The following is a 14,743-nucleotide window of genomic DNA, read 5'->3' on the forward strand; positions in this document are numbered from 1 at the left end:
CAGTTGTTTTCCGTTTCACTACGATAGACTGCTGTGGAAGTTCGGACTTGGGGTCCTTCGTGGCTGACTTGGGGGTCTATAGTTACGGCTATGATCACCAGATGACAGGAGTAACCAGTCCGGTATGCTACTCACTTCACGCCCAGTTGCTCCCCTGTGCTGACGTGCTTGAGATTCTTACTTAGCTTTCAATCACTTTGAAATTTTGAAAGGTCTGATGACGGAGGAAAGATATAGTGTGGATGAAGCTCTTGCCCTCATACTGGGCAGTGACTTTGAAGATCACGATGGTAGTGATTTGTCATCCGATTCTGGTGATGGAACAATTTCAATCACACCTTCTACTTCTGGCACATTTTATACTCCAGTTACTGCTGCGTCATCTAAAAGGTCGGCTTACTTCGACGATTCAACTGAAGATGAAGACGGTGAGGATGAACATCGGGTGTATGAACCACCGAGCAGAAATCTAAATTGGATGAAAGAGAACCTGAATCCAAAGAAACATAAGTTCAGTGCAGCTAATTCCAGATTGAAAGGTTTAGTTGACAATGCTAGCATGATATAGATGTTGATTCCATTGGGAACCTGAAATATTTGTCCGGAATGAGTAGATTTATAATACCAATGTAGTAGGTCCGTTATTGGACATTATAAATTTTTCAACTAACTCATTCTTGGTTGCCAGCGTTTTGCCCCATTGTGCTAAGTTAGGTTCATCAGTTGGTAAATAGCACACCCACCAAGTCACATGGCTAGTGCATACCGTGGAAGCCACTACCGTGGGCTACTTGGAGCCACTGGCAGAGCCAATGTATTATGAGAGGCTTTGCCTCATTTTTCAAAAATTTATGTCTGCTTCATTCGTGATAAATATTTCAGGTTCCCTATGGAAATCAACATCTATATATCATCTGATGGCCACTGGAAATTCCTTCGTTGTACCTACACTGCTCCTAACTTGTGTCGTCACATCTTCATACATCTCTTTCACCACTCTCAAGTACTTTTCTGACAGGCCTTTACTTCTCATACTTCTCCAAAGCTCTTGCCTGGGCACTCTGTCATATGCCTTCTCCAGATCAATGAAAGCCATATGTAGATCAGCCTGTACCTCTCTGTGTCTCTCCATCAGTTGCCTTAGTGCAAATATTGTATTGGTTGTTCCTCTTTCTGGCATAAATCCAAACTGTTCTTCACAAACTTCAGTTTCTAAACGTAACCTTGCCTCAATGATCCTTTCCCAAGTCTTCATTGTGTGGGACATCAGCTTTATCCCTCTATAACTGCCAGAGTTTTGAATATCACCTTTTCCCTTATATATGGGAACAAGTATACTACTTCTCCATTCATGTGGCATTCTTTCTTCTTCCCATATCTTCTCCATTAAATCCCAGAGAATATCAATGCCCTATTCTCCCAGGCTTTTCCATACTTCTATCGGAATTTGATCCGCACCAGCTGTCTTTCCATTTTTTATTTTCTTTACTGCTTTTTCCACTTCTTCCCTACTTACAGCTTGGGTCACTCCTTCATTTACTTCTCCATCCCCGTAATTCTCTCTCACATTTTCCTCATTCAGTAGTCTTTCTAAGTACTCCAGCTATCTTTTCATTATTTTCTCCTGATCGTGTATTACTACACCTAACTCATCCTTCACCTGCTTCACTGATGTTATGTCCTTGGACGCTTTATCTCTTGCCTTAGCAATCCTTATTAGTTGCTTATCATCCTGACTTCTTTCCAGCTCTACATACACCTTTTCTACTGCCTCAGCCTTCGCTTTTGCCACAGCTCTTTTGGTCTTCTCTTCTTTGCAGTCTTATAGGCTTCCCAGTCTTCCTGTCTTCCCATTGAATCCCATTGTATCTTAGCATCTTTCTTCAATCTTATCACTTTCTGAACCTCCTCATTCCACCACCATGGCTCCTTATCTTCTGGTGGTCCCTTTCCTGATGTTACACCTAGCACATCTTCTCCAGCTTTCTTTATAACACTGCTATTGATACTTCACCACTCCTGAACATCCTCTGATAATCTCAGTTCCCTTAACACTTTTTCCTTGAATTCTTCATGTAGCCCCTCTTCTTTCAGTTTCCACCACTTTATTCTTTGTTCTCCTTGCTTGACATATTTACGTCTTTTTCCCACTATCATCTCATGATCAGCCACTACAATTTTGGGTTGCGCTGCCACACTTTCACTGTATATGACCTTGGTGTTCCTTATTTCCTTGAGGTGTTTCCTTCTGTACAACAAGTAATCTGACTGACTCTTATGGTCTCCACTGTTATAAGTTACAAGTTGTTCTCTCATATGACTGAAGTTGATATTAGCAATCCTGTCCCCTTCTGCATTCCTTTCTCCATAACTCCATCCACCATGAACTCTATCTTCACCACTTTTCCTCTCACCAACATGTCCATTCAAATCTCCACCAATTATCACCCTTTCATTGTCTGGTATTTCCATTGTTACGCTGTCTTGGGTCTTTCAGAATTTGTCCTTCTCTTCCACAGAACATCCTGACTGAGGAGCATATGCACTCTTCTCCTCCAATAACCAGCTTTACACTCATAATTCTGTCATTGATTTTGTTAACTTCACAGACTTCCTCCTTCAGATCTTTATCCAAGATAATCCTCACTCCATTTCTTGACTCTTTGTCCGCACTGCTATAGAACAACTTATATTTTTCTGCCAATACTTTTGCTTTATCACCATTTCACATACTCTCTTGTATGCACAGGACATTCACCTTCTTTCTGTGCATCATATCTACAATCTCTCCGCTCTTTCCCTTCATAGTCCCTATATTTAAAATTCCAACTCTAATTTTGATTTTGCACTTCACTCCTACTTTCTCACCTTCCTGTTCTTTCGTTGAATTCTTCACAAGACGTCTTCTCCGGAGATCCGATTGGAAGACTTTTATTCCGGAACATTTACTTCGAGAAATATCCATCCATCATTTTGGTTTTGGCAGTAGTTTTTATGACCGGATGCCCTTCCTGACATCAACTTGCTACGCCGGAGGGAAAGGGTTAATATCAAATCGGATATCATGCTCATTAGTGTTTGTCCTGCCAGACTACTGTATTTATTTGCCCACATCTATGGTTGTTTTAGAGAATAATAGTCTATAGAAATGTTGTGTGTATTTACTTCTTGACTGATGGTTCGCTGGATTCCTTTGATGTAATAAGTAACTTTGTTCTTTGTTTCTCAGTTCAGAAACTGAAAATAACGTACATCTGTGTTTTTTCTTATTTTTAGATTATACTTGAAGATATCTTCTATCATTTGACAGACTTTAAATCCTCGGACTCTATGAGAAAAGTAGGGCTTACTACAATAATACATGTTCTGGCACGGTTCCGCAAGACTCACAGAAAGACGAGCAAGGATGGTGTGGTATGGATAAAGCTAGGCTCTGAACTAATGAGGAATATTACTCAACTGCAGGAGATTTTACATCGGGCACTATCTGATGGCATAGAGATAGTGCGGTTGGGTGCAGCAATGGTCATCCTTGGCCTGGAGCCAAGAATTGAGGAAGATTCAAAGGAAGCAATTAGTGTACTTAAAACTGCTGTTGAGGGAAACAACCAGCTGAATCGCAAGTTTGCAGCAATTGCACTGGTTTGTACACAAAATACTTATATTATTTATAAGAGTACTTGAAAACCGGACTCATATCACAATTTAAATTTTTAACCCTCAATCGGGTGTGCTCTTCTGACGGACACTCTCAGGCATGCACGGTCTTTTAGACTGCAGTGATTATTTTCATCATTTATTGTATGGCCTTGGAATCTAATAAAATTTTTGAAATTAAAATTTTTTCAAGTAGGTTTACTGTTTACTTTTATTTAGATAATATTTAAAACACTTTTACATACTTAGTGGCCTTGTAAGAAAAATATTTTCAAAAATTTATTTAACGGGCGAGTTGGCCACGTGGTTAGGGGCACGCAGTTGTGAGCTTGCATCCGGGAGATAGGGGGCTCGAATCCCACTGTCAGCAGCCCTGAAGACGGTTTTCCATGGTTTCCCATTTTCACACCAGACAAATGCTGGGGCTGTACCTTAATTAAGGTCACAGCCGCTTCCTTCCCACTTGTAGGCCTTCCCTATCCCATTGTCGCCATAAGACATATCTGTGTCGATGTGACATAAAACCAATTGTAAAAAAATATATATATATATTTGATTTACAAAGAAGTCTTGAAAGCTTTGAAAATATAAATATAAATTTATCCTTCCGTTTATCCCTTCATCACTCGACACTCTGTTGTAATATTTCAGGCATGAATAATCGTAAGTCAAAATAATGGTTTACAGAAATTCTTGTATTTCATAAATGGTAAAATACGAGCAATTTTACAGCATGGCAATCAACTTTTTAAAATGTGAAAACAATTTATACGATACATAGTTTGCATGTTTCTTAGTTCATATTCAAATTCAATTTTGTACTATTTTCTTTATGTGAACACAATGAATTATTATTTTTGTTGTTTTAAAGGTATATACAGGGTCCTTTTTTTTTTGGCTCACTCTGTGTGTCTGGGGAACATGCGCGGAAGGCGATAGCACGGCTGGGTGACTCATTTGCCGAGAGATGTAATGCTTCATGACCAGCTAAGATGATCTAATGCAGTATGGTAGCGATAAACATTGCTTCATAGCAATAGTTTAGTTTAATATATGTGGTATAGGTAGCGTGCTCAGCATGTTCATTTTAAAATAGCATCGTTTCTGTAGGAATATTAAACTAATTGTGTGTTTAATGAGTGATATATACAGTACAACAGAGTGTATCTACTGTGTTGTGCTTTGCAAAACATTCTTCTTATACAGAGTGCCGCTTTCAATTCATTCGCAAATTTTCTGGCGTCCTCCCTCCCCATAGGAGTACGGTACATAAATTAGTAAAGAAGTTCCGCACCACCAAGTCCATTCTTAACAAGAAATCACTCAGGAGACGAACCGTTTTAACAGAGGAAAAGCTTGACAAAATAGGAGCTCTCTTGGAAAGAACTCCAACAAAATCCCTGTCATGTCTCGCCGTACAAGCTAATGTGTCATTATCTTCTGCCCACAGAGCAACAGAACTGTTAAAAGCAAAACCGTACAAACCCACCCCTGCCCAATATTTAAGAGAACCTGACAGTTTCGCTAGGGTTTGGTATTGTAACTGGTTGCTTCAGTCAGTTCACGATGGGTATGTTGACCCATAACTTTTATTTTATAGTGATGAAGCATGGCTACACTTAAGTGGCTATGTAAATAGTCAAAACAATCGCTACTGGTGTACAGAAAATCCCCACCAGCTGCATGTCCATCCAATTCATGATGTAAAGATAGGAGTTTGAACAATAAGTGCTCGCAGAATTATAGGGCCTATATTTTTCCATAAAAAAATAAATAAATGCTGATCGATATATAGACCTCATTCTCAGACCATTCTTTCAAGCGCTGACGGAAGAAGAAAGTAGTAATGGTTACTTTATGCAAGATATTGCGACAGCACACATTTCTGATAGTTCTGTGGAGGTAACAAAGTAGTAAATTATAGGAATCCACCAGGGGCATATTCTCCTTGCATGCATTATGATAGGGCGAAGAACTGTCTGAAGTATGATTTGAGGTTGTTTCAAGTCAAGTATTGACAATTTCATCTCTCAGAAATTCAAAATTTCCGCGCAACTGCACTAGTTCCGTTGCTGGACTATGTGTGGTGCTGGTGTAGTCTCGCCATCTAATCCACTGTAGATAGAAAGAGAAAGCAAATGGAGAAGTTAAGGACGTAACGCATTCAATCTTTAAATTGCATTCGGTGGTAGACATGGTTCTGAAACCCTCCGAATGATGTTGCTGCAATTGAAATTTGGTCACCGTCCTTGTGCTACCTTCTGTCATCTGTTAACGACTTGGAGAAAGTCGGGATGTCCAATCTTACAGTGAGCGGGAACCACTGATACCCCCTAGTGAGAACTCAACGTGACGAAAGTGACCACTGTCACTGGGGTGATTTATTTCCAGTGCTTGAGTAGTGGCTGAAAAGGGAGTTCATTCCTTGATTCATGTGATTAGTGAATTTGCTAATGTCTGGGACAGAACAGAAAAGAGATTTGATCCACCAATGAAATTAAAATATCCCTTCTGTTCGTTAGGAGATTTGTCTTTCATTGAAATGCTTGAGTGTAAGATTTTTTATTTTTCTGGCGATTTTCCTAAAGAGCAAGTCAGTAAATTGATTGAAGTCTATGGAAAATATTTTGATATAGTATGACTTAAATCCAAATTGAGGGCAATGGTCACTTCAGAACAGTTCAAATCCAGAAATTCCTATTGACTAGTGGTCTCCACAGCGGTCTTGAAATGTGGTACGAGGACTGGAACGATTCAGCCTCGGGAGATCAAGTGAGTTTGATTCCCATATCAGCCACCCTTGAAGTAGTTTTCCGTGTTTCCCCACTTCTCCAGACAAATGCCGGGATGTAATTTGTGTGAGTGGAATTGGAATTTACTTACGGTACTACATTGTGCTACTGCGTCGTTACTAGTTGCATGCCTCGGTGGTGAATCCAGCATACGCCACTGAGATCCACCTATCCAACACAAATTATGTGAGAATTTTTTAAATCATCACATTATTATTTATTCATTACATGGTTATGCAATTAAATATAAAATATTTTCTGCACTAGGTCAACATGTACATGACTACAAACATAAATTCTACAGTATGGAGCAAGACATAGACATCATTGAGATATTTAACAAGGGTCCTTTACTAGACATTACTGAAAACTGCTATATTCAACTCAATCAATATCTTAATCCAAATCTAAATCTCAACGATCTATCTGAAAAAATATTAAATTGCCTAAAATTGCCTAAAAACCGATCAACGTGCTTGCATGTTACCCCTACCGCCCCCCACGCCCACCTGATCGCATGTCCTCTGGTACCCCATTCTCCCCTCCTCCAACCTAACACCTCCCTCCCTCTCTACCATTTTGCTGCATGTATGTTTAGCCGGTTAGTTCCCTGACAACTCTGCATCTAACAGCCTGTAATCTGAGGTGAATCTTCTACTTATATAAAATTTTCTTGCCCCATTTATTTATTTATCTATCTATCTATCTATCTATCTATCTATCTATCTATCTATCTATCTATCTATCTATAACTCGAGAATATTCTATCTTATAGGTTCCGTTTTTGATCGGACCATTTATTTTAACATCTGTAACAACATATCTGCTCCTGCGAGATCCACTTTCCCAGCTACGTCATTACACCATATTCACGAAGTTTTAATTCAGTGCTATAGAGATTTAACACAAGTCATGAAAAACAACAAAAAGAATTCTCTGTCATTTTTATACAGACTATTTGTATCAAAATATGACTACAATATTTATAGGCTACATATAATTCAAGTTTTCTATTGACTTTAAAGGAACTCTCTGCCATTCATATATATTATACTACTACTGAATCATAGCCTCAACATGCTATATTCACCAAATAACTTGTAATCATAGTATTTCTAACATTCAACATTGGTTTTAGATGGTTAATTTTTAATATATGACTTTCAAGTTTTAAAACTTGAAAAACAGTCGGTATACGCCACTTAAATTTATACTTGTTAAGAAAAACAGTGCTTGTTTTTATATGGATATTCATTTTTAAGCTATTTAGTATATTTTAACCATAGGGTCTACTATGTTTATATCCACATTATATGTCTTTGTAAAAATTCCCTATTTGGCAGATGATGGCATTCACTATGCTGAAACCTGGTACCATGTAATGAATAAATATTAATGTGATAATTTAAAAAATTCTCACGTAATTTTTATTGAATAGGTGGATCCCCATGTTTTAATTTACTACTTTGCGAATCTCAATTCAATACGGACCTAACATGAAATTCCTGACGTTGACTATGGAGGTAATACGGGAAGTTTTCGAAGATCGAGTGGTTAATTATTCCCCTAGAGATCCTGATTTAAATCACTGTGATTATTACCTATGGAGAATGCTGAAGGGAAAAGTGTATGTGAACAACCCTCACCCAAGAGGAGAACTACAACAAAACATTATGCAAGTTATTTCGAACATCACACGGGCTGAGATTCGCCGAGTGTCTCCAAACCTATTTACAAGGTGCCAGGTGTGTTTGACAGGTGAGGGACAACATTTTTAACATCAAATGTAATGCTAGGTAGGTTTTAGACTAATAGTTTCACTAGAAATGGATTTCTATATGTGTGAATTGCCGTGAGTAGTGGGGAGGAAAAGCGTGCATTATACCGTCTAGGGATGGAGTGTCATTGTGCCAACCGTGCCGTGCTCTGAGTGGTGCTGCGGAATGAGCTAAAAGAAAGAAAACTTTAAGATAAAAGAGGTACATTATTGGAAATTATACACATATCTACACTTTAGAAGATTCTCATTAGTCATCATCTTCTTCTGGCTCTCTACCTTGATGTCCAAGACAAACGTAGGAAGGGGGATGAGTGTGTTCATGGTATATATGTCATGTACAATGATCTCTGTGGTTTTTGTCTTTCGATTCTTGTGGGAGTCTCAGAAAGCATAGCAACCAGGAAATGCCGACTGTTGAACCTCAGCAAAGTGCTTTGCTAATTGTTCTGGAATGTCTTCTCCTCTGCTTTCGAGCATGTTTTGAATCCTAATCTTGAGGTTTCATGACAAGTTGGTGATGGTTGCTTGAAACTTCACAAAGTTGGCACAGAGGTTCCACACTAAACTCTTATGAAGTCATATCATCTCCATGTTTCACCATTAGCCTCTTAGTGCACTATGAAGCTATTGATTGCGCCTATGTTGATTAGAAAAAAGAACGTGGTGTGAGGTCATCTGCAGCTTCTCCTTGACACGGAATAAATCAGCTGATCCACAATGTCGATAACTCTTTAGTGAAATTACAAAATGTAAGTACTTTAAGCTTCCTAGCTTCCCCTTACTCTTCATCTATGGCATCTCTTTTGTGGAAACTGGAGGTGAGAAGAACAACCTTGTTCGCCTAGGGTTTGTACGACACTAGACTACACTCATCCCGGAACCCAAACAAGCTGCTATTCACAGGTCTTGATTTCAGCTCCATAAAAGTTGAAGGTATCTCCTTTTTATTCTTTCTGATCATTCCAATTGCTGTCAACTTATGAACTTCTCTCAGATGAGCTACAAGAGGAACGGAGGTAAATGTAAACCAATTATCCATTGTGGTATTTCTCCCTGTTTTAGAGATGGGCTCTACCATTTGTTCAACTATTTAGTGTATTTACCTGCTCGTAGGGTCCAGTGGGTTTTTGGCCTACATAGAATTCAATTTTCACTGTGTAATACATTCTTACACGTGCTAGTCCGAATGTTTTCAAAGTGTACTTAGGCAGGTATTGTCTGAAAGAGCATTTGCCTCAAAAACCTAGAGCATTTCGTCAGTTGTTAAATAATAGATAAGTAAAATTAAAAATCCACTTTTTCAATACCAATACTAAAATAAACAAGTCCCATAATAAGAGTGTTTATATGTGCATTGATATAATGATGATATGTTTATTTATGATTGCCTGTTTTCATATTTGGCTGAAGATGATGCTCACCAGCGTCAAAACTAGTTCCAAGTAAATGTTATAACTTGTTTGATTTAATATTGGTATTGAAAAGGTGGATTTTTAATTTTACTTATCTATTATTCTCGGTTCAATACGGACTTAAAAATGAAATTCTTAAATTTAAAAGTCGTTGCATATTTATTAACCTTTTGTCAATGAGCTCACCAGGCGAGTTGTCCATGCGGTTAGGAGCGCGCAGCTGTGAGCTCGCATCCGGGAGATAGTGGGTTCGAACCCCAATGTCAGCAGCCTGAAGATGGTTTTCCGTGGTTTCCCATTTTCACACCAGGCACACCTTAATTAAGGCCACGACCGCTTCCTTCCCATTCCTAGGCCTTTCCTGTCCCATCGTCGCCATAAGACCTATCTGTGTCGGTGCGACGTAAAGCAACTAGCAAAAAAATGTCAATGAGCTCCAGTATTTTGTTTTGAAATGTCTCAATCATATGTCATTAGTACATTCATGATTTCCTTTCAGATGTGTTTATTTATGTGCAATTAATCTTATTTAAATGTTCGTGTGGTGATGACTCAAAGAGACAGAACAAATCCACATTTGTTAGATAAATAATTTTTTTAGATTATATTGTGTATTGATTAGGTGGTTAATCTGTATATTTTCTCAAACTTTTAAAAGCTTGGTCATTTAGACTGCTATGCACCTGATTGAGGGTTAATACTTAAAACTGAAAATGATAATAAGCTTTTGGGCTTTTGCCATGTAAAGAAAACAAGGTGAAATTCTTTACGTTTCGCAGAGAACTTTGCTCTGCGTTTTCAGAAGAAAATTTTTTGTCTGTTCACAAGCAAGACTTCTGTAATAATAAGGTTTGAATTTAAGAATGCTTTACCATTGGTAAGGAATAAGTGGTACTCTCATTCGTCACTAGATTTCTCACTGTGCACTAGCCTTCCAGGTGGGAGGTGATGACCCCAACTTAGCTCCAATTAAGACTTTACTTGTTCCATCGTATGTGCGTGCGAAGTAAACAGCAAGGTCCTCAGACGAATTACGGATGAATGTAGTAGAAGAAATAAATGAAATGGGTATAAAATGGGTCATACTTTCATAACCTGTATACACCTGTTACTGTATTATTCTTACTTCCTTTTTACTTCCATGTCTTTAACCTCATTGGAGTACTCCACCTCCCCACCACGCCTGACTTGCACTCATTTTTTCTTGCTTTTTCTGCTGCACACTTTTCTTTCCATCTTCAGCTCTATTCTATTATTCAGTGTTTCGTTGCACTCTATTTTATTGAATGTGAGTGCCTTCTTACCTCTACTATTTCTAGTGGTGATGGATGATACGATATAGACCATTGGGGAGAGAAAAACAAAAGCAGTGTTGTTCGCAGATGATCTACTAATATGGGGAAGCAGGAAGAGTGAAGTGCAGGAACAGCTCAATGTATGGGAGCAAGTTGTGTCATCTAATGGAATGAAGTTCTCAGCACAAAAGAGTGAAGTGCTGATAATGACACGAAACAAGAACCGAGCATATAATGGCATGTAATTAGGAGGGGAGCAGTTGAAAAGAGCCCAAAGCTTTAAATACCTGGGAAGTGTAATTGAAGAAAATGGAGGAAACAGGATGGAAATCAGTAAAAGAGGAAGGTGTGCTAATTGACTCTTTAAGAGTGTGGGAGGATTAATATTGAACAGGAATGTACCACAGATATGTATAGGAATTGTCTGCAAGACTTATTTTGTGTCAATTTTGATGTATGGATCAGAAACTGGGCAATGAAGGAGAGGGAAATGAAGTTTCAAAGGTGTTGAGCAGGTTTAACAAGAATGGACAGAGTAAGAAATGAGTGAGTTTGGGAAATGGTAAATGAGGTACCTCTGCAGTGGTATGGACATCTTAAGAGAATGGGAGAAGAGAGGATACGAAGAAAGATGTTACAAATTGTGTTGAAGGGAAGGAGACTTGGATGAAGACCGAGGTACAGATGGCTAAAAGGTGTAAAGAAGAGCATTGAGTCAAGAGGAAGGAACTGGACAAGAGTGAGAGAAGAGAAGTGGTGGATGGACAGAAAACAATGGAGAGGCTTATGTTTCAAGCAGACCCAGCCTGTGTTTGGAAACTGCTCTAGATGATGATGATGATGATGATGATGATGATGATGATGAGTGTTCCACCAATTTAAATGTGAGAAGGTTGGTGTTGGAAAGAAAAATAGGCTTTATACTAGTGTAGCCTTAATGGCCACAGTACCCCCCAAGGACATCATGTTGCATCTACTCGGACTGCTTGGATGGTCATGGTAGCACAGTCTCATATTATCTGTGCTAAACACTTAGTCCTGAAGCATATATATTGCAGCTCCACTTTCTGATAGAAATATCTGGACAACTACTCAGAACTATCTTCTGAGTGTGCCTCGGATATACTGTCCAGTAGTGGACATTAATGCAGGGTGGGGAACCAACACCAAAATCTGTGGGGTAGACACCAGGTGTTAGGTCATCTCCAGGGAATGCCACATTATTGTTCCTGCGGGCATTGCCGTGTTGTCGCTGCGCTGTGTAACGGGAAGTGATGACCTGGCGCGCCTGCCGGCCAACCGATAGAAACTCACTGTCGATGTATATTGTATTGAACAGAAGGATTCATGTAATATTTATATTGGTGTAACTGAAATCATCAATATGGAATGAAGTGTATATTGTGCAACATTGTGCTTAGTAGAGCTGTTCATCCTCTTACTCCTAAGTCTTCCTAGCACAGAGTTTGCAACTTTTTCATAACACTGCTTTTTCTTTTTTTTGGAAATCACCTAGAACATATCACGCTGCTTTCCTTTGGATCTTCTCCTGGTGAACGTCCCACATACTAGAACATACTCGAACCGTACTCTTATTGATGTATTTTTTTTCTATTTGCTTTACGTCGCACCGACACAGATAGGTCTTATGGCGACGATGGAACAGGGAAGGGCTAGGAGTGGGAAGGAAGCGGCCGTGGCCTTAATTAAGGTACAGCCCCAGCATTTGCCTGGTGTGAAAATGGGAAACCACGGAAAACCATCTTCAGGGCTACCGACAGTGGGGTTCGAACCTACTATCTCCCGAATACTGGATACTGGCCGTACTTAAGCGACTGCAGCTATCGAGCTCGCTATATTGATGTCTTACCAGAGCTTATACACTCTCTCTTTCACATCCATACTACAACCCTGTAAATACTCTCATAACCATATGAAGAGATCTCTGATCTTTATTTACAATACTGGTTATGTAATTACCCCAACGAAGATCTTTCCTTGTATTAGCACCTAGATATTCACAGCAGTCTCTATTAGACATTTTCACCCCCATCAATATAGTAATTAAATCTAAGAGGAATTCTCCTCTTGGAAAAACAAGCTGACTTTTCTGACTTTTCACCTTGTTTACCATCATACCATTGTCTGCTGTCCATCTCACAACTTTGTCAATGTCTTTTTGAATGAATGAGGCAAATCGAAACAGACTTTCAACGTATTAGGTCGTGTTACGTACATGTAGTACGTGTTGAAGAGATTTTAAGTACAGAACAAAAATGGCCAGCCAGACACCAGTGGGATCCGAACCCACAACATCTCTTCAACACGTACTACATGTACGTAACACGACCTAATACGTTGAAAGTCTGTTTTGATTATAATGCGGTCGTGAAAATTCTATATTCAATGAGGCAAATGTCAGATGAATTATAAATGCCGGCCTCTACAGTGTCCACAGTTAAATTTAATTGGGAGTGGGAAGGAGGGGATAATTTGGCACTGCAGGATGTTTTTCGCATGGAAGGGACTTGTTGCCTAGGTATGAGCTGTGCATGGTAGAAGATCAGTTTGGAGATTATCACGGCATGTTTCGACATGATAATATCTTTTAAGTCATAGTATTTTGGAAAGGTTACCATAACTTTACTGACCGAGCTCGATAGCTGCAGTCGCTTAAGTGTGGCCAGTATCCAGTATTCAGGAGATAGTGGATTCGAACCCCACTGTCGGCAGCCCTGAAGATGGTTTTCCGTGGTTTCCCATTTTCACACCAGGCAAATGCTGGAGCTGTACCTTAATTAAGGCCACGGCCGCTTCCTTCCCACTCCTAACCCTTTCCTGTTTCATCGTCGCCATAAGACCTATCTGTGCCGGTGCAACGTAAAACAACTTGTAAAAAAATAACTTTCCTGAACTATAATTTTTTCTCCTATATGGTATTTTTAAAATTTTATTTGTGGTGGTAATGAGTAGTGTTGTAATGAACAAAAAGCAGCAATACGGGGTCTCTCGTATAAACTCAGACAGAACGCACGGTGTTTGTACTCTGCACTGTGGCAGCTATCTCAGCCAAACTTATGTCGCACACGGCTGCCCTGCTTTACGTGTGTATATAAACTTGTATGAAATCTTAATATGTAAGAGATGCTGGAAGTGTCGTCCTTCCTGGGTTATACAGGCATTCTGGCTGACGTGAGTGAGTTCTGCCACTGTAATGTTTCTGATTTCATTCCTAATGTTTTCTTTCATTTACTCCAATGTGTGAGGATATGTTTGATACAATTTTTCTTTCAGTTTATCCCACAATGTTAGATCTGGAGAATGAGGGGGAAATAGACCAGCACTGGTCACTCAGTCTGCAAACACTTCCAAGATTGTAAGAAGGGAATCTTCTGCTATGTGAACAGGGGTTGAATCTTGTTGAAACTGTTAACTGATAGAAGAACGGCATCAAAATGTCATCTTGGTACCTCTCTGCATTTACTGTTGTCTCGAAAACAATAGGCCCAGTTATTCATCTTGAACTAACAGAATACCAAACATGAATCTTCATAAACACCTCTAGGATTTTCTGCACACCAATAACTAGAGTTATGACTGTTCACACGACCATTAAGATGAAACCAGAACTATACCTATGAAAATACAGTGTTGCAATGATAACTGTCGCAATATTAACTGCTGAGATGATTAGTTCATTGATAAAATATTTGAAGTTTGTCACACATATTCTGGAGTTCCTAATCCCAAGGTATATGTATATACATATATATTTATATGGTACGAAGAAACCATATCCATCTTCAG

At 39.1% G+C, this 14,743-nt stretch overlaps 1 protein-coding gene across 1 annotated transcript in view; it reads left to right on the top strand.

Annotated features, from left to right (window-relative positions):
• LOC136884145 (uncharacterized) overlaps window positions 1-14,743 on the top strand; it is a 54,107-nt gene that overhangs the window by 12,123 nt on the left and 27,241 nt on the right. The window contains exon 4 of the mRNA XM_067156184.2: window positions 3,277-3,642. Coding sequence (XP_067012285.2) covers window positions 3,277-3,642 — 366 coding nt within the window. The remainder of the gene's footprint in view (window positions 1-3,276; window positions 3,643-14,743) is intronic.

This window comes from Anabrus simplex, chromosome 12 (genome assembly GCF_040414725.1).
Source record: "Anabrus simplex isolate iqAnaSimp1 chromosome 12, ASM4041472v1, whole genome shotgun sequence".
Lineage (NCBI taxonomy): Eukaryota > Metazoa > Arthropoda > Insecta > Orthoptera > Tettigoniidae > Anabrus > Anabrus simplex.